The 20,853-nt window shown below is 45.8% G+C and overlaps 1 protein-coding gene across 1 annotated transcript in view; it reads right to left on the reverse strand.

The window, feature by feature from the left end:
- Positions 1-452: 452 nt before the first annotated feature.
- Kiaa0319 (KIAA0319 ortholog) overlaps positions 453-20,853 on the reverse strand; it is a 69,636-nt gene continuing 49,235 nt past the window's right edge. Inside the window, exons 13-21 of the mRNA XM_028880741.2 lie at positions 19,983-20,131; positions 18,786-18,937; positions 16,495-16,633; positions 15,218-15,377; positions 10,708-10,850; positions 8,137-8,259; positions 5,795-5,885; positions 3,551-3,642; positions 453-1,371 (exon numbers count right to left, since the gene is read on the reverse strand). Coding sequence (XP_028736574.1) covers positions 1,193-1,371; positions 3,551-3,642; positions 5,795-5,885; positions 8,137-8,259; positions 10,708-10,850; positions 15,218-15,377; positions 16,495-16,633; positions 18,786-18,937; positions 19,983-20,131 — 1,228 coding nt within the window. The 3' untranslated portion in view covers positions 453-1,192. The remainder of the gene's footprint in view (positions 1,372-3,550; positions 3,643-5,794; positions 5,886-8,136; positions 8,260-10,707; positions 10,851-15,217; positions 15,378-16,494; positions 16,634-18,785; positions 18,938-19,982; positions 20,132-20,853) is intronic.

Below are 20,853 nucleotides of genomic sequence, written 5' to 3' on the forward strand. Positions count from 1 at the left end.
GTGTGAAGAACTAAAGTAAGACTTAGTTCTTTACATTTTAGATAAGGTTTTAAGATTTTATTTTATGTGCATGAATATTTTGCTTACATGTATGAACTCTGTACATTCCTGCTGCTGCTGGAGGCCAGAAGAGGGCACTGGACCCCCCCTGAAACTGGAGTTATGGACAGTTGTAAGCCACCATCTGAGTGCTAGGAACTGAACCACAGTCCTCTGCAAGAGCAGTGAGTGACCCTGGATAGAACCATTTCTCCAACACCTTAAATACATTTTAAAGCATAAACAGTGAACTTTCTACCCAGTTACTTCTATGGAAAGTCTTTGTAGGAGCTCAGAGCATGATGACCACACTCCCCTCATGAAGAACGTATTTCAGAGTTTTGGAATATGTCCACAGTCACTGAGTCCTTCTCCTTTTCTATGGCAGTGCTAAGTTACATACTCAATAAAAGTCAAGTGCATAAGCAGTCAGTTTTAATGTCCACCAAGTGAGAGAAGCCCCACTGCGGTTTCTTTTTCTTAGAGAGAGAGAATGAGAAGAAATGAGATAGACAGAAAGAAAAGAATATTAAAGGCTACCTTCGGCGTTCAACCTGCAAGTCCTTATCCCCTCCCCGTCTCTACTGCCTCCTGTTCTTAGATTCTGACTCTTCCTTAACTCCTGAATTTCTAGCCTAGCCAGCAGTTGGCTGCATCACCAACATCACGTCAACACAGGAAGCCCGCTGCACACAGATGGCTCCTGCCTCTTAGATGAACTGCAAGCTGACCCTGCAGCCCCTCTGAGAAGCCACTTCTGGAAGGTTTTTCTTAAAGGCCGTCACAGCTTCTACAGAGCTTAACTTGTCTTTCCTACAGCGCTATAAATAAACAAGCATTCGCCTTATTTCACCATGGACAATAAATATAACGAAGTGTCCACCATAGAGACACAAAACTGTTTTCAGCACACTCCGCGGACGTCTTCTGCACCCTTTTCTCTATTAATGAGCATCAGTTGAATAAGCAGTGTTTTCTTTTGTCTTGAAAATTCCAAGAACCCGGGTCTTTTAGTAAATATGTGGAGCACAGAGCAAGGCCCCTGGGAAGGGTTGATAATTGTGCTGTGGCCAGCAGGAGTCAGTTTTGTATTTTAACTCCCACTGTCTGGTACTGAGTCACAGGCCCAAGAGGTCCCTCCACACACAGCCCATTATCTGTCCTTTGAGCAGTAGCCGAAGGAAGCGCCATTTCTGGCGGAGCCGTTCAGGGAACCCTTCAGGATCCCTCTCTCCATCCTCTCTCGGCTGAACAGTGTGTCCTGGTCGCTTTCAAACTCAGACTCGGACACCATCAGGCTAGAGTTGTGCTCAGTGCTCCGGTGCTTGATACCTGGGGAGAAGCAGGGAGAACGTGAAGACAGGACCACTCCCCTCAGCTGACCTGGCTGCCTTCCTGCTCTGGGCCTTCAAAGCAGTCACCTACATGGCAGGTGGGCTGGCATGACAGCAACTTTGGGTGTTACCCTTGACCTTGACCTTGACACCAGCTTCATGACCCCTGTCAAGGTACCTAAGCTCTTCCCATCTATTGGAAGGTGACAAAGCTCTCACCCACAGGGTTATGGTGAGGACGGCATGAAACTGCCCCTGTGAAACCCTTCACCCAGCTTTTAGCACAAAGTGGGCACGGGACACATAACCGCCACAGTGGTCTTCGAAGTTTAACCCCACCAAGTATTTTTGATTTGATTTCTGGGATTAAGATATGACCCCTAATATCAACCAATTGATAGTGTCTTACATGAAAGTATGAAGGTTTGGGGGGCGTGCAGGGCCATGGTATGCACGTGGAGGCCAGAGGATACAGTGAGAGATGGGTCTCTCCAAATAGCACCAGGCACAGAACCTATGCTGTCAGGCTTGGAGATAAGCACCTCTACCCACTGAGCCACCTCGCCAGCACTAATGCTTTAGAATTTTTAAAAAGAACTTACAGTGTCTAGCTAAGGAGTTAAAACATGGATCCTTGACATGATGGCTCAAAATATCTAAGAAATAAAACTCTTACATGAATCAGGAGGATACAAACGTCTCCTGATAGCTGGGATTCATCCTGTGATGGTCCAAATAGGACGGATTTAAACTAAGAGGGATGTTGAGGTAGGAGAACAGAAGGAGGGCACAGAACATTTAGAAGTGTCCGGGAGAACTTACAGGGGAAAAAAGTGTGGAGCACATGACAAGTAGGAAACAGGGAATGCTGTGGGATGTCATTCTGGACGCTGTGAATATGTGTTTCTCTGATTGGTTGATAAGTAAACGCTGATTGGCCAGTAGCCAGACAGGGCAAGCAGATGAGGAGAATTCTGGGAAGAGGAAGGGCTGAGTCAGGAGTCACCAGCCAGACACAGAGGAAGCAAGATGACAAGGCAGAACTGAGAAAAGGTACCAAGCCATGTGGATAAACATAGATAAGAATTATGGGCTAACTTAAGTGTAAGAGCTAGACAGTAATAAGCTTGAGCTAATGGTCAAGCAGTTAAAATTAATATAAGCTTCTGAGTGATTATTTTATAAGCAGGTCATGGGTAGGATGAGAGAACTTCCAAAAGTTTTCCTCTGACCTCCACACACCTGCTGCGGCACATGTACATCTCTGCCCTAGAATAAATAAATAAGATGTAAGCTGGGCGGTGATGGCGCACACCTTTAATCCCAGCACTAGGGAGGCAGAGGCAGGTGGATCTCTGTGAGTTTAAGGCTAACTTGGTCTACAAAGTGAGTTCCAGGGTAGCTATGACTGTTACACAGAGAAACCCTGTCTTGAAAAAACAAACAAAAAAATAAAGAACAACAAAGACCCCACAGAAAAAGAAAGAACTAAGTTATCTATAAACACAGAATTAAGAAAACCCATAGAATCAACACTGAGCAGCCTCAGAGGGGCAGAAAAAGCACATTAAGTAATAGTTAATATGTGAGCATCCAAAGGTTAACTGAAGTGAGTAGAAGGTGTCCTGAGCATAAGGGCCAATACACTTTGAGAAGACAAATTTCTGTAAACACCCCAGCTGACGGAGCTGATGGGAAGTGGTTCTTTTTTAAAGGCTAGATGTCCTGCTGCTGCATCTCTGGCCATATGTAAAGGGAACAGCTATCCTAGATAAAACCAGAGTGAAAGTGCATGGTGGGTCATATGACCCACCACCCTCTAATCCAGCGTAGAAAAGAACCAGGCACGGGGGACACCCCCATGGAGGAGAAGTCTTGGCCCTGGGGTCACTTGGCAGAGGCTCAGCCTTCAGCAAGTACTTGCAATCCCTCACCCATTACTGTCCCAGAGTACTTGTCAACTTTTCATTAACTTTCTAATAGAGTGCCATTAGCCTGCTCTCAGGCAGCCTGCCCGCCCACAGGGCTGAGGGCCTTTGTCTTTCCTTGCAGACTCCCAGGCTTGCTCTTCCAGCCTGATTGAACTGTTGATTCCACCTCAGTCTCCATGTCACCCAGCTGAATGTTCTGGCCAATGCCTAGATAGGGTGTTCCAAAGTGTCAGGCAATTGTCTTACCGTATTTGGGCCTCAGTTCCATTCTCTCCTGTTCGTCCATATTGTCTAGGATGGTGTACTTGGTTTTCTTCCTTATCTTAGTCCTTTTCCGTCTGAAAGGAACAATGAAGTGATCAACTCAAATGCTCAGAATCATACCTGGGATCTTTCCCACCTAACTAAAGGGTTCACCTGAAACTCAGGTGCTGGAGTCTCTTCAAGCAATGCTCAACACCTCTATACAGCCCAGGCAGCTTTTCGCCATGAGTAATGTCTGACTCAGAAAGATGTGGGTAAGCAAGATTCCCCAAATCAGCCGGGCGTGGTGGCGCACGCCTTTAATCCCAGCACTCGGGAGGCAGAGCCAGGCGGATCTCTGTGAGTTCGAGGCCAGCCTGGGCTACCAAGTGAGCTCCAGGAAAGGCGCAAAGCTACACAGAGAAACCCTGTCTCGAAAAAAACAAAAAAACAAAAAAACAAAAAAAAAAAAAAAAAAAAAAAAGATTCCCCAAATCAGTGCTGACCAAGAATGTTCAGAGAATGAAACCAGCACCCGGAGGGAGGGGCACACAGAAGAAGTGATAAGACAGTGAAGCCCCACAGTTATCTTAGAAATAACTCTGTCTTTCATTTTTCCCACAAGATGTAAAAACTGAGCTGATCCTTTGTGTCTCATGCTAAGCTGCAAAGTATGACTCAAAAACACTCATTAAAACTACCCTAAACTCGGGAAGCAGAGACAGACAGATCTCCGTGAGTTTGAGGCCAGCCTGATATACATAGAAAGTTCTAGAACCAGGGCAACATAGTGAGACACTGTCTCAAAACAGACGGACAGAGCCGGGCGGTGGTGGCGCACGCCTTTAATCCCAGCACTTGGGAGGCAGAGCCAGGCGGATCTCTGTGAGTTCGAGGCCAGCCTGGGCTACCAAGTGAGTTCCAGGAAAGGCGCAAAGCTACACACAGAAACCCTGTCTCGAAAAACCAAAAAAAAAAAAAAAAAAAAAAAAAAAAAAAAAAAAAACAGACGGACAAACCACGACCTTAAGCATCAGTCAACTTGTTCTGATCAGATCATGTCACTCAGAGCAAGGGCTTCTTACTCTCACTTTAGTGCTTGCTAGATGGAGGCTTTGAGAATATAAAGACTTCTGTGTCCCATGCCCTTCCCTCCACAAGATTCCCTTTCTCCTGGGGTTGCTGGGAGGGCCAAATACAACAGGACAGTTAGAGGTGTCACTATGAATCAAAACGGCAACTGTTCAGTAGATGTTCAAGGTCAGCACCGTTCACTTCCTGTACACAACCCTGAGATGTAGATGTGTAAAGCCACATTCAGTAGGGGACCCTATCCCACATGGTTCTGAGGACTCAATGAGTCTGGGCCTCTTTCTCAGGGCTTGGCTCTTCTGCCATGCCCACTGCTGGGAATGCAGTCATAAGTAAAGCTCAAACACTAAGGGTGACTTATGGAAGCAGCTATAGTTTTAGTATGCCATTTTAAAAGCCCATCTTTAGACACATAGTGCTTCGTATAGGAAATGAGCCCACTACTCTCTTCTGAGATCTAATGATATCTTTCCTCACAAATCTCCTCATCAGGGCTGAACACGGGGTTCTGGGAGGTTCTGACAATGGGGCAGCCCAGGGGCTTCTCAGAAGTCATCTCCTTTGGGGGAAAAAGAAGAAGAAAAATCTAAAACAAAATTGCCTCTCTTCAATTTTAGGTGGACTAAAGGATTCAGACTGATCTAATTGTTGTTTCATATAACCGAGTCTAAAAATCAGACTCACACACTTCTAGAATGTTTTTCTCTGCTGAGACATGTAAAGCCACCTGGACACTGCTCTGGTGAACATGTGAGACAGAGATTACTATTAGATTTGGGAGTGGGGATTTGGCTCAGGGGTTGAGTGCCTACCTAGCACGTGCAAGACACTAGGTTCAATTCATAGCGCACACACACACATACACACACACTATATATATATATATATATATATAATTTGATATAGAATTCTAGGTCTTGCTATGCTGGAAGGTGAGGGAGCATCAATGAGAAAAAGCTGCCTCCAGTATTGATCCATTCACTTAGATGCACATGCCTAGAAGTGGAACGTGCCCATGAAGTCCAGTTTGTCTTAAAAACTGGCTGTCAGTTAGTCAGTTAAAGAGTGAGACAAGTCCAAGCAAACAAGCCTGAAGCTGTCCATCACCCCAGCGAAGGGTCTTCTTTTCTCACAATGAATAAGCACATTAGGTACCTCCTGCAGCAGCAGATGCACAACCAAGTTACAGCTCCAGTTAGCACTGTCAGGATCAATGCCAGCGCTGCCACGTAGAACACACTCCACTCTGCAAAACAAGAAGGCCAAGGTAGGTGATAAACACATTTGCACAATGGTAAACCGTTTGCTAATCAGCTTTGTTCTGACGACTCACAGTGAGTCTGTCTGAGCAGAGGCCAGTGGTGTGCTGGGACCACTATGTGGGACAGGCAACAGAGCCTAGCCAGGCGCCATGCAAATCAGAACAACAGACTAATGGCTGTGTCTATTTGGTTGAGGGACCTCATGAGGTACATAACTCAGGGACCTCAGGCACATAGTTCAGGTTAACTTGAGAACAGGAAATCCAAAGTGAAACAGTGAAGAAACCATGTATCCTACATATAAATATATGAAATATTAAAATGCTCATTGCAGAATCCCAAGAATCATAACCTTTCCCCCTAAGAAGTCTGTATGGTAATTTTTTTCTCCTATTCCTCCTCCTCCTCCTCCTCCTCCTTCTCCTCATCCTCATTCTCCTCCTCCTCCTCTATCTTCTCTTTGAGACAGGCTCTCATGTAATCCAGGCTGGTTTTGAATTCACTACATAGCCAAGGATGGTCTTGAACTCTGACTCTCCTCCTCTACATCCCCAGTGCTGGGATTATTGATGTGCACCCAACACCTGATTTTATGTGGTGCTGGAGAGAGAGATTTGAGTGTGCTAGGCAAGTACTCTGCCTACTAAGCTATGGCCCCAGACCCATGGCATGGTCTTCATTAAGCAAGTCAAGGGTCTGGATGTCTGCCTGTGGCTTGAAGATATCAGGGCCAGAGGTCAATTTGGGAACTACTACTCCTCATTCCTTCTACATCCTAACCTTAGAAGTAATAACTTAGGGGCAGAAATGCCAGTGGGTACCCAAGATGGTGTGGTGGCACATGCTTTTAATCCCAGCACTTGGAAAGCAGAGGCAGGCAGATCTCTGAGTTTGAAGCCAGCCTGGTCAACATAAGAGTTTCAGGACAGCAAGGACAACATAGAGAGACCCTGTCTCAAAAAAAAAAAAAAAAAAAAAAAAAAAAAAGAAAAGAAAACAAAAATCAAACAAACAAAGCACCAATGGGACAGGGACTCATGCTTAACCTAATTGAATGTCATGCCATCTCCCTAGAATAGTGGCCTAAAGCTGGCTCCTTTCTGATGTGTGTGGGGAGTTAAAGAACACAACATGGCAGCCAGCTCTTAACAGTTTTTGCCATTTCTGTCCATCTGGATCCCTAGGATGACAAATTTACTCTTAAGAAGAAACTGCCATTAAAATAGAGTTTTCTGGCTGAGTATGGTGACTCAGATATGTAATTCCAACACGCAGAAAGATTAGGTGTTCAAGGTCATCTGCTGTGTAGAGAATTCAGAATCAGATCAGTCTGTATGAGACCCTGCCTCAAAAAAATCCAAAGTAACTAAATATATATATACCTATATATGTATATATAGCATGTATAGGTATATATAGATATATATCATATATGACTATACATATGATATATATAAGATATATAGTTATATGGAGATATATTTATTTTGTATTTTTGTATTTATTTTTATATGCATTTATTATATATAGTTTATATTTTGTTTATGTGTATATATATATATATATATACTACAAGTGTGTGTGTGTGTGTGTGTGTGTGAGAGAGAGAGAGAGAGAGAGAGAGTGTGTGTGTGTGTGTGTGTGTGTGTGTGTGTGTGTGTGAGTTTTCCCTCCAAGAAGACTGACTGGCACCAGCCTGGGCTGAGGGGCAAGATTGTGTTTCCTATGGCTGGTACCTGCTTGAACTGACTCCTAACAGTGTGGGCCACATTTCCCATTTTGTATTATCCCAGGAGGGGGTGTGCTATCATAAGGTACCAACATCCTAAGCCACAGCAGGTACAGTCTTGGGGGAAAGTCTCAGAGGAGTTGCTTCTTAGCACTGCCCATCACGGAGAGCAGAACTGCCCTGCCAAATCTCCCTCTTAGGAGGTTTTGCAGATAAGTCTCAGGACACAGAAAGGGCCAAGGTTTTAATGTACAACCAAGTGAGTTGGTTCACTTGGCTTTGGGTAAGAATGGAGTTGGATGGTTCTGGATGCTAAGCCAGGAAGAGACGAGTGTTTCCGTGCGCGCGCATACACACACACACACACACACACACACACACGTGCACACACACGTGCACACACACGCGCGCACACACGCGCACACACGCGCACACACACGTGTGCGCACACACACACACACACGTGCACACACACGTGTGCACACGCACGCACGCACTACACTCACCACAGTTGCTCTCGCCGTCCCACATATAACGCTGTATGAGGTTCTCCATCCACAGCTGGGAGCAAATGCAGCGTTTTGTGATGGGGTCACAGTGGCCATGACCTGAACACTTGAGAAGGCATCCTGGAAGAGAGGTGCAGAGATAAGGTTACCACGGACAAAAGGAGGTCCCCAATTTTCCACTTCCATAGTAGAAACCCAGAACAAATGGGTGAATTAAAAATCTCTTAAGAAATTGAGCATGGGGTGCATGCCTTTGATCCCTGTATTCAGGAGGCAGAGGCAGGTAGATCTCTGAGTTCAAAGCCAGCCTGGTGTGGTAGTTTGAAAGAAAATGCCCCCCAAAGTGAGTGGCACTATTAGGAGGCATGGCCTTGTTGGAGTAGGTGTGGTCTTGTTGGAGAAAGTGTGTCCCTGTGAAGGTAGGCTTTAAGATCTTACAGATGCTCAAGCCACAGCCAGTGTCTCAGATCACTTCCTGTTGCCTATGAGTTAAGATGTAAGAACTCTCAGCTCCTTCTCCAGTACAATGCCTTCCTGCACACTGTCATAGTCCCAGCTGCCATGCTCCCTGCCATGACAATAACTGACTAAACCTCTGAACTGTAAGCGAGCCACCTCAGTTAAATGTTTTCCTTTATAAGAGTTGCCATGGTCATGGTGTCTCTTCATAGCAACAGAAATCCTAAGATACCTGGTCTACAAAGTGAGTTCCAGAACAGCCAGGGCTATACAGAGAAGCCCTGTTTTGAGAAAACAAAACAAAACAATCTCTTATGAGCCAAGCATGATAGCATACACCTAAAATCCTAGCACCCAGGAGGCTGAAGCAGGAGGATTGCAGCAGGTTTGAAGCCAGCCTCCGCTACACAGCCATCACCAGGCCAGCCAGGACAACATGGAAGACCTGTCTCAACCCTCACCACCACAACAGTAGCAAACACTCTCACCATCTAAGAGCTCATCAGGAAGCAAATTTAGGGAAAAGCCAATCCATCTCATAGGAAGAGCCTTACCATTTACCAAAATAATAACCTCAAAGAGCACGTGCAAAGGGAACATTTGGGAGTTCAGGGCAGTTTGTCTTTACTGTAACACCATTTAAATCATTCCTACAGCTGGACGGCAGTGGTGCAGGCCTTTAATCCCAGCACTCAGGAGGCAGAGCGAGCCAGGCAGATCTCTGTGAGTTCCAGGCCAGCCTGGTCTACAGAGCAAGGTCCAGGACAGGCACCAAAACTACACAGAGAAACGCTGTCTTGAAAAAAAAAAAAATCATTCCTACAGTCCAAGGTAGAATTTGTATGATTACAGAACACATCCAGGGAGGAGAACCAGGCAGCCATGAGTGTCTTATGGAAAAGAAATTCTAAAGGATTTGGGGAAATAATAATGGTATGACCTACAGTTTAAAGACACATTACAAGAGCTATGATGTAACTCAGTGGTAGAGCACTCTGCCTAATGGGTGTAAGACACCAGATTGAGTCCCCAGCAACACACAGATACACACTCACACACACAAGCACACTAAAAAATCAAATCATCTTGATTGTATTATATTTCCTAAAGATGGAGCAACTAGGAAGAGATACACAGGAATAGTAACAAAAGTTATATTTGGGCCATGGGAATTCTAAACTCTACAAACCGGAGGATTGGTTTCTTCTTCGCCCCTTTCAGGATAGTTCACATTTCTACAATAAATAAATCATTGCCAAGGATCTTAGAAAAACAAAAGATTCTACTTTGAAAAAAATCCAGTTACCAAGTTACTCCGTGTTATGAATGAGAAAGTCAATTACAACTAACACATATCTAAAACAAATTAAATTTGTGCAAACATCGTCATATCCTGGAAACTCATTGAGGTGACTACTCCATTAACATTTGCTCTTGAGATGAGGACGGGGACCATGGAACTACGAATCAGTTTGGTATCTTAAAGGGACAAGCAGAGCTAAGAAATGTAGTGACCACAGGAAGACACATATAAGCTATCTTAAACTGCTGGGAGAAAATTTTGAAACAATGATGTATGACACCACTGTTCTCCGGTTTCTTTCCAAGACAGGAGTAGTTGGCAAATGTGTCACAGAAAACCTACTGGAGAAATAAATGCAGAGTCCCTGTAGGGGGGGGAGGGGGGGAGGGGGGGAGGAAAACACCTGTATAAGATACCATTCTTGTTTCTGGGGCCAAATTCCTGAATTTAAAGGGGAAGGGCTCACAGTTCCACAGTTCAGAGAAGGCATGGCCAAGAGATTCGAGGCAGCTGGTCACACTGATCTACAGTCAGGAAGCTGGGGGAGTAGTGAATGGCTAGGAAACCCCAAGAGCTTCCCACAGGGGTCCACCTCCTTCAGCAAAGCTCCAATTCCCAAGAGTTCCATAATCTTCTAAACAGTGTTCAAAGATACTGTGGGGCACATTCATTCTGCATTCAACCACAACAGCGTCCATGTTGTGCCTACAACACTCCGGTAACTGGCAAGTCTGGTTTTCTGTTGTTGTTGTTGTTGTTTTGTTTTGTTTTGTTTTTTAATTATAGTATTTCCATGGGAGACATACCTGCTGTGTCTATCCTCAAGACCTTGAAAAGTAAGAAGCTTGCCTTCTCCTTTGAGAGCCGCCTGTGCAGATTCCGGACCACATCAGCAGCTCTGAAAACCTTGAAAGGTGGCCCACTCTGCACATAAAATACAATCACAGTGCTGTAGAAGAGACAATGAGAGGACGGTCACATGACCAGACAGTGGCCGGCACGATGTACCAACTCAGCCATCTGACCTGCGCAGTTGGGAAGGGAGACCACTACAGCTCTGCAGCTGCTTCATTCACTTAGCATTTTTTTAACGTTCATCCATGCTGTTGCGTGCATCATGATTCATTTTATGGCCAAATAATACTCCATTGTGTATATGTATATCTCTTTGTGTGTGTATAAATAATTTGTATAATTTGTTTGTAGTTGGGTGTACATGTGCAGGTCAAAGGTCAACTTTGGATGTCATTCCTCAGAAGCCATCCAACTTGTTTTTTTACAGTGGCTGTTTGTTCCACTTTACATCTGCACCAGCAACACACAGTGCTCCAAACAGTTGCCACGATTATAGCCACCCCATAGGCAGGCAATGAACAGGTTTGTTTTGTTTTAAGGTTTATTTATTATGTATACAGTGCTCTGCCTACATGCCACAAGAGGGCATCAGATCAAATTACAGATGGCTGTGAGCCACCATGTGGTTGCTGGGAATTCAACTCAGGTCCTCTGGAAGAGCAGTCAGTGCTCTTAACCTCTGAGCCATCTCTCCAGCCTGTGAACAGGTTTTAAAAGAGGTGTGTGTGTGTGTGTGTGTGTGTGTGTGTGTGTCTGTCTGTCTGTCTGTCTGTCTGTCTGTGTCTATGTACACCTAGGCACACAGGTACATGTTCTGTGGTACACACATGAGGAGATCTGAGGACAACTTATGAGAGTTGGTTCTCTCCGTCCACCATGTGAGCCCTGATGATTGCACTCAGGTCTTCTGGCTTGGCAGCAGGAAGCCCCACCTTGCTAAGCCATCTTCCAGCCTTATGAGTGGTTTTACTTGGCAGTTCCTTAAACACTATGGATGGTGAGCATCTTTTCATGTGCTGACCGGCACACCTACCTCTTCTGTAGAGAAATACCAACTGAGACCTGTGTGAGTTTCCCAGGACTACTGCCAACAAGTCTACAGTTTAGTCACTGAAAACAACAGCAATCTCCTGTCTCTAGGTTCTGGACAGCCAAAGCCTCAAATCAAAGTGTTGGCAGGATCATGCTCTCTGGTACTCTGGACAGGTATGTTCCAGACCTTTCTCTCGGCTTCCCTGGCATTTCTTGCATTGAGTTTTGTAGATGCATCATTACCACCTGTGCCTCTTTATGACCTGGCGTTCTATTCATGTGCCTCCCTGTACATCTCTCACCCGTGTGTGAGCGTGTGCAGGTGTGTGTTCACAGGTGTGTGTTCGCAGGTGTGCAATACATGTTGAGGCCTGAGATGATCTCAGCACCAGCTTAAATACTCTCTTGTCCTTAAATCCCCTCTGCCTAATGAATTAGTCTGTTAGCTTTAAATTCAATTTCACTCAAGTTTTTAGGGCATGGGCAGAATTAAACTGGATTATTAGAAAAATATCACTCGAATGGGCCCTACCCCAGGTCCTGATAGATTCCTTGTTTTCTACTGAAACCTCAACAGTCAGGCATCTGTCTGTCCACTGTCCACACTTCTTTCAGCATTCTTGTCTCCTAAGTTTTGCTTACAGCCTTCTAGAGCTTTTCTACCCCAAACTTCCAAATTGTTCCAAATTTCTACATATTCTTTCCAAAAACAAGTTCCAAACGCCTGTGAACCACATGGTCATGTTTATCACAGCATTGACCCTACTCCTGGTACCGATTTTCTGTCTAGGTTCCTTTTCCTATTGCCATGGCAAAGGGAGAATGGGTTTGTTTGAGCTTATGGTTTGAGGAACCCTGGTAGCAAGAAGGCAGCTGGTCATGCTGCAGCCACAGTCAGAAAGCAGAAAATGATGAACACTTATGTTTAGTTCATTTTGTCCTTTTTATACAGGCCAGGATCCTCTGCCCAGGGAATGGTGCTACCCATAGTGCATGGCTCTTCCCATCTCAATTAACCTAATCAAAACAATCTTTCAACAGGCACATCCAGAGGGTCGTCACCTAGCTGATTTTTTTAGATCAAATTGACAAGTGAGATTAACAGTCACAGCTTGTAATAGCTCAGTGTCTGGTACAAACTCTTTCCAATAGTCCTGGCTGAGGCTACGCCTGCAGAAGCCAGAGAAATCAAATGTTACATTTGCATAGTTGTCTCAAGGCATCTGTGGAGAGTTTAAGATGGCCAGTGGAATGTCAGTATAGTCCAGACAACTGTCTGACTGGCCGCCCTCTAGCCCAAGACAGCCAAGGCAGGAAGAGAGAATTCAACAGTTTCCAATAGGGAGTCAGATGGTCCCACCCCTCACATTTTTATTTAGAGAAAGCTGAGCACCAGGAAGAGTACATATAGCAAGGATTTCAGAATTTATCATTAAATTAAGTAAATGTTAACATCATGGTTTTAACAGTGTTTAACACCTGCTCAGTGCCCCAGAGAAGGGTGAGTCCCCCTTACCTGTCTAAACCCAAAAGTGTTTTCATCATAAAAGGATTGTGGACTTTGTCAAAATCTCTCTCCATAATTACTGACATGACTACATGGATCATTCTTTTATTTTTAAGATTTTATTTTTATTTTTAATTATATGTATATGTGATCTCTCCCTCTTTCTCTGTCTCTCTCTCTCTCTCTGTCTCTCTCTCTCTCTCTCTCTCTCTCTGTGTGTGTGTGTGTGTGTGTGTGTGTGTGTGTGTGTGTGTACACATGAATGCAAGTTCCCATGGAGACCAGAAGAGGCCTTTGGCTCCCCTAACCTGGAATTATAAGAGGCTGTAAGCTGCCCACTATAGGCAGTGGGACACACTGGTCCCCTGGAAGGGTAGTCTATATTCTTAATTGCTGAGCAATCTCAATAGTGGAACCCCTACTCGCAAGGCCCTGGATCCCATCTGCAGCACTATAATTAGTTAATTAGAATATGTTTTCATTAGTCACTTTTCTAAATAAATTTCAGTTCTCTGGAAAACTAATCCAGACTGATGAGCCAACAATAGCCACAAAATGCACTTCCTGGAAATGGTGGGTTTTAATCATCCCGTTCTTTCTATTCTCCTGCCCTGTGCTGGCACTGGTTTGGAAAGCTTTAAAAATAAAATTTAATTAAATACAGGAAATTTGGGAGAACGAAAGGCTGAGTAAAACCCTTAAAGACAGTGACTGGTACTGACAGTCTCTTCACACAGAGTGTCTGCACAAGACACCTTCCTCACAAGCCCAGGCTATCTGCAGGCCCTTCAGAAACAGCAGAGCAAAGCCTCGTCTCCAATGAAGTTCCCCAACTCTTTCATTCTGAACACTCTCAGTCCACCAACCTTTACCAGGACCCGAGGGAGGGGCCTGGAATGACTTGTTCTTACTCTTCTCTTTAAAGATAACAACAGAAGAACATGAATGTGATTTAAAAAATAATAATAGACAAGAAAGCAAACAAGGAGAAAGATGACCTGGGAGAGAGCAGAGGAGGCCTGCCGCAAATCTGACTCCCGAGTGGGGCCCAGCGCTGGGTAAGTACTCATGTCTGACTCCCGAGTGGGGCCCAGCGCTGGGTAAGTACTCACCTCTGACTCCCGAGTGGGGCCCAGCGCTGGGTAAGTACTCATGTCTGATTCCCGAGTGAGGCCCAGCACGGGGTAGATATAATGAGCATGGTAAAAAGTGCCTTTTAGACATCTGAAAATAGCTTAGTCACGAACCCCACCTCACCCAAGGCTGCACCAGAACCCAGTGACAGCATTCACTCAAGATAACCCCACGACATCCACTGGACGGGAGATAAGTAGAGACCAAGAGCAATGCTGCACACTGGAGAGACACCACCTTGATCTGCCCTGGGACAGGAGAGTCTCCCACAGGATCCTGACCCTCAAGTCATCAGAGGCTTCTGTTAGAGACTGGACCCGACCTCCAGCTAAGATACATCACATAGATGAGCAGCCTTGGGGAGACAGGCTTAGGAATGTAGTTAGGAACTTAGAGTGTGAACCTTGTGTGATGACCCTCAACATAATAAAATGTAACTTTTGTTATACCAACTATGAGTATCTACCTTCTTGCTTAAGACAGTAGTTATTGCTGGGCGGTGGTGGCACATGCCTTTTAATCCCAGCACTTGGGAGGCAGAGCCAGGTGGATCTCTGTGAGTTTGAGGCCAGCCTGGTCCAGCCTGGTCTACAGAGTGAGATCCAGGACAGGCACCAAAACTACTACATGGAGAAACCCTGTCTCGAAAAACAAACAAACAAACAAACAAACAAAAAAAAAAAAAGACAGTAGTTATCATAGCTGACCGCATCATAGCTGACCACATCATAGCTGACCGCATCATAGCTGACCTCTGAGTACCGGGGGCTGAGCACGCAGCTCCGTACCTGACGTCCGTGTGGGCCTGGATCTTGAGCACCTTCACGTCTGAGTCTAGCACATTCAGAAGCATAGCCAGCTGCCTCACTAGGGTTTCCTTCTGCTGCTCGGTCAGCTGCTCGACACCAACCTGCAGGATCAGCTCCACCAGGCCATCCTTCTTGGGGTCTGAGGAGAGAGAAGACACAGGATTTTCACCATGAGATCACAGGCTTGGTAAGGCAAGGAGCAGGGTCTGTAGAAGGGTTCAAAGCCAGACTGGGCACGTGGCTCAGGAGAGGGGTGCTGGCCCAGTACCCACAGATTGTGGGTTCCATGGCCAGCACGGCAAAAGTAGGTCAAAATAAACAAATACAAGTGTAAAAGAACCCTTGTCTATCTTTTATAGCTAGTTTTAGGACTGAGATCATTCTAAAACAGCAGCGAGGTGGGTGTGGTAACACACACCTACAATACCAGCACTTGGGGCTCTGGGGGCAAGAGGATCAGGTGTTCAAAGTCATCCTTACTGCACAGTGAGTTTGAGGCCAACCAGGGACACATGAAACCCTGCCTTAAAAAGAGAGCTGAGCTGGGCGATGGTGGTGCACATCTTTAATCCCAGCACTGGGAGGCAGAGACAGGCGGATCTCTGTGATTTTGAGGTCAGCCTGGTCTACAGAGCGAGATCCAGGACAGGCACCAAAACTACACAGAGAAAGTCTGTCTCAAAAAAACCAGAGGGAGCCGGGCGTTGGTGGCGCACGCCTTTAATCCCAGCACTCGGGAGGCAGAGCCAGGTGGATCTCTGTGAGTTCGAGACCAGCCTGGGCTACCAAGTGAGCTCCAGGAAAGGCGCAAAGCTACACAGAGAAACCCTGTCTCGAAAAACCAAAAAAAAAAAAAACCAGAGGGGGGGAGAGAGAGAGAGAGAGAGAGAGAGAGAGAGAGAGAGAGAGATGGGGGGGGTAAGGAGGGTGACCACAGCAGAAACCACTCTGGAGTATTTTTCCAATTTTATTCCACCTCGTTATCTAGTAGTTTTTCTCTAATCAACTATACCCCTGGGCTACATGGAAACTCTGGCACCTTGCACACTTCCTGCTCAGGGGCACTACCCAGTCCAGTTTACACTCAGCAGCATCACTATGCCCAGCTCACCAAGGCTGCCCTCCCTCAGCCTGACCACGTTTACTTCATGTTAAATCAGGAAAGCAAAATCTTCCTGCCAGAGGGTGGGACCCGCCAAGGGCAGAAGCTAGACACAGAGGACCTCCCGCCCCGGTGACCTGGGCTCCGTACACACCTGGTAGCACCTCCACTGTGGCTGTGTCCGAGTCCGAGGCCCCCTGACTGTCAGTGACCAGCAGGTGAAAAGTGTAGACTCCTTCCACCAGATTGGCGAGCTGCAGAGTCACCCTGCTGTCAGAGCCTCCGATGACATCCTGAGGAGGGAAGGGATCCACAGGGCGGCTGTCAGGCTCGTACCCAGTCTCTGAACCTCTTCAGAGCTCAGAGCTCTGAGTTCTTGTTTTCAGGTGTGTAGGACTTATATGGCTGGAGGAGCGGGAAGGAAGAGTGGGAGGGAGAGGAAGGGGAAGGAGGAAGGTTTTGAATCTTCAGCTCCTCTTTATGTGGAACTCCAGTGGGGACAAGGACCAAACAAGATGAGGTAAACAACTTTCCAGGCCAAATGATTAATTAACAGAGGGCGAGAGCTTAGGTTGAAAGCTTCAGGACAAAGCATGGAGTTTTATGATCTTATTGTTTAATATAGTTTTATAATGCTCTCACCGCATGTCCCCTCATAGCATATCATATCCACCTTCTCAAGTGACCCCAGAGCCTTGGTGGACAGATCACTCATTCTACAGGCCCATAGCTCCAAAGAGTTGGGGAGAAATCTTCTGGAATCTTTTGTCTGTACTTTTTGACCAGAATGGATGGCAATGAAAAATTAGGAATCTGAACTGAGAAACACTGAAATGCATTTAGAAGCTAATCTACTATCTAGCTAGATAGAATTCATTCTAGAAGTACATTAGAATGTACAAGGCATTTTCAGTTCCTTTCCTGTGACCGCACCTTTGGTATATCCACAAGAGTGCTTCTGTAGATCTCAAGTCCTTAGCAATGGAGAAAAGGGAGATATACGGAAATTTACAGTCTAAGCAGCAAAGTGATCCAATGGCTTCCAAAAGCTAAAAATCTGGGTCTGTTTGGTGTGAGACTGAGTTCTTTGGCCTTGGCCAAGTCATGTTCCATCTCTATATTTTACTCTCTGCCCCTGTGAAGTGCAAATGGAAATCCCCATGCATCTGATATACCTGACACATGGAGGAAGAAAGCTCAAATAGGAAGCTGAGGAGGAGAAGGGCCCCCCACTGGAAAGCTTGGCTTCCATGTCCCTCATGGTACCCAACCTTCTGATACTGTAACATGATGTTGTCATCTACAAATGTATTGGGCTGAATCCACAGCTGTTTTAGGACACAAGAGCCTGAGCACCATGGGTGGGACACACCTGCATGGTTTGCTATCCTACCCAAAATCAGATCAGGAAAAGGACTTTGTAGTGGTATTGTGTTCCCCAAAATATCGTGTACCTTAATAAACTTATCTGGGGTCAGATAACAGAAAAGCCACTAGTTAGGCAGTGATAGCACACGCCTTTAATCCTAGCATTCCAGAGACAGAAATCCCTCTGGATCTCTGTGAGTTCAAGGCCACATTGGAAACAGCCAAGCACGGTGACACACGCCTTTAATCCCAGAAAGCCAGCCTTTAATCCCAGAGAGTGGTGGTAGAAAGCAGAAATATATATAAGGCAAGGCATGAGGACCAGAAACTAGCAGCATTTGGCTGGTTAAGCATGTGGCTGGTTAAACTTCAGGCTTTCAAGCAGCACAGTTCAGCTGAGATTCATTCTGGATGAGGACACAGAAGCTTCCAGTCTGAGGAAACAGGACCAGCTGAGGAATTGGCAAGGTGAGATAGCTGTGGTTTGTTCTGTCTCTCTGATCTACCAGCATTGATCCCAATAACTGGCCTCAGGTTTGATTTTATTAATAAGAACTTTTAAGATTCATGCTACAGGACTTTGCTTAAACCTAATGACAGCCTAGTGTCTCTAGCTCTCAGAATATTCAAACCCAGAGGCCCATGAATCTAACCAGGGAGATGGCATGGTAAGAGAGAAGTCACATGTTCAAGTCCTAGTCTGCAACTAAGTTCTAAGTTAGAATTTAGAAGGAGGTAATTAGAGTTGAATGAGGTTATAGGGGTGGGGCCTCACTCCCAGGATTGGTGTGCTTATAAAAGAAACATGAGGGCAGTTCCCTCACCTCTTTCCTCCTTTCTCACACTGCTACATGAAGACATACCAAGTAGTTGGCTACCCAGGATACAGAAAGAGATCCCTCACCAAAGGTAAACAGATTGGCACCTTGGTCCTGGTTTTCCAGCCTCTAGAGTTATGAGGAAAAACTGTTCTGTAGTTTAGGCCACCCTGCCTGTGGTCTTTTGTCACAGCAGACCACACTGTCTCATCTGGATGCAGTGTACATGACTGAGGGGTAGCCCCCTTCCAGTACTCACGCCAGCAGCTGGACTCTGCCCATCCCGGATCCACAGATAGGACACAATCCCTTGGTCATCAGTAGACCTTGAACCATCCAAAGTAATGGAATTATTGGGAAGTATAAGAACATGTCTGCCACCAGCCTGGGCTCTGGGAGGACTATTATTTTCTAAGTCAGACACAGCAAAAACAAAAGGAAAGAAGTTGACTTAAAACACTATCAATGTCATGGTGTAAACCACCCACAACTGCTCCATCTTGTAGCCAAGGTTGTTTTAGATAACCCAAGGCATTATTTTCTGTCTCAAATACCTGTAAGACAAGATATAGATACAGATACTGAGCAGCTCTTGGTCCAATGGGAAGACAGACAAAAGCAAGTAATTTTACTGAGAATTTTACAATCCAAACTAGTACAGAAGGCTAGGCATATACAGTGGTAAAGCGCCTGCCTAGCATGCCCGAAGCCCTTAGTCCAATCCTGTCAGCAAATAAAGCCAGGCGTGGTGCTGCACACTTGTAATCCCAGCAGGCAAGAGGATGAGGAGTCCAAAAACTTGTCTATAAAAAACGGGGGGGGGGGGGGGGAGGGGGGGGAGTATATGGGCCAACTAGAGGGCTTAGTGGGTAACAAGCTTGTCACCAAGGCTAATGGACCCAAATGGTAACCAGAGAGAACTGATTCCCTGAAAATTGTCCTCTGACCTACACACACACACACACACACACACACACACACACACACACACACACACGCTCACACTGTGGCAAGCACACTCCCCTCCCACACATACACAATAAATAAAAACATAATAAAAAATTTTTAAACTGCTCCTTTAAAAAACAAAGCATATAACTTGAACATATTTCTGCTCTTGGGTTTCCAAGAAAGAAGAAAGCTAAGCACTGGCCAGAACTGGATCTTTTCATGGCCAGGGTCACAGGAGAGTGAACTACTTTGCAAACAAGAGGAAACACTATTTCCCTGCAGAGACTGTAGGCTCATGTCCTCCTGCTCTGCACACTCCCTGAAGCCCGACAGGACTTAAGGGAAGTCAGTTGTCAGGGAGAAGGTTGGCCCGCCCTGAGCAGAGATCCGTCAGCTGTGAACTCACGAGCAAACACCACTATTGCTGGGTGATCATGGACTGGCCTGGGGACCCGGGAGGCTGGAAGGCAGGGTGGGCTCGGGTCCTGTCGCCAGGTCCACTCACCCTTCTTCACAGCCACGGCGAGGGTGGATGTGCTGCTCAGCCCCTGCTGGTCTCTCACGGTTAGACGGAAGTGATAGGTACCCACCTGCAGCCCGCTGACAGTGGCTATGGCTTTGTCCACATTTTCCATCTCCACTGCACTGGGACCTCTGTAAAACAGGGATGGTGAGGACAAAAGGTGGGCATGAGATCTGTGCCCCGGCAAATGTTTCTACTCCTGGCTGTAGTGAGTGACCTTCTATCTGCTCTTCTACAGAATTCTAAGATAACTCTTTATGCACACACGTTCTCTAGCTTGGCATGAGGGTCAAAGCTAAAGTCTGTTTTCAAAAAAAAAAAAAAAGATGTACTGGGTTTTTGAAAAGGGCTTTTATTCTTTTTTTCTTTTTTAATTGAGATGCCATGAACTGATCTCTCTAGAAAATGGAACCTTAGAAACTGCTCATTTTTCTTTCATTTTTTAAAGATAGGGTCTTACTATGTAGCCCAGGTTAGTCTTGAACTCATGATGAGCTTTCTGCTTCAGCCTGCTAAGTGCTAAGATTACAGGTGTGCACTACCATACCCAACCACCCATATCCCCCCCCCCCCCACAGCTGAGGACCAAACCCAGGGCCTTGCTAGGCAAGTGCTCTACCACTGAGCTAAATCCCCAACCCTGCCCATTCTTCTTTGAATGAAACTCAGTTAAGTTCTCATCTAGCTTTGGGGCATGCGTGGAAAAAGAAGGCATGAGCCAGATGATCTGCCATGGGAGAGAGGATTATGTCTAGTTGTTAAGACCTAGACTTGGTTGCCAGACAGAGGCAGTTTGTGTCTCCATGCAGCCTCTTCCAGTCTAGGCAGCCTAAACTATTCAGCTTTGCTGGTT

This window comes from Peromyscus leucopus, chromosome 5 (genome assembly GCF_004664715.2).
Source record: "Peromyscus leucopus breed LL Stock chromosome 5, UCI_PerLeu_2.1, whole genome shotgun sequence".
NCBI classification, from domain to species: domain Eukaryota; kingdom Metazoa; phylum Chordata; class Mammalia; order Rodentia; family Cricetidae; genus Peromyscus; species Peromyscus leucopus.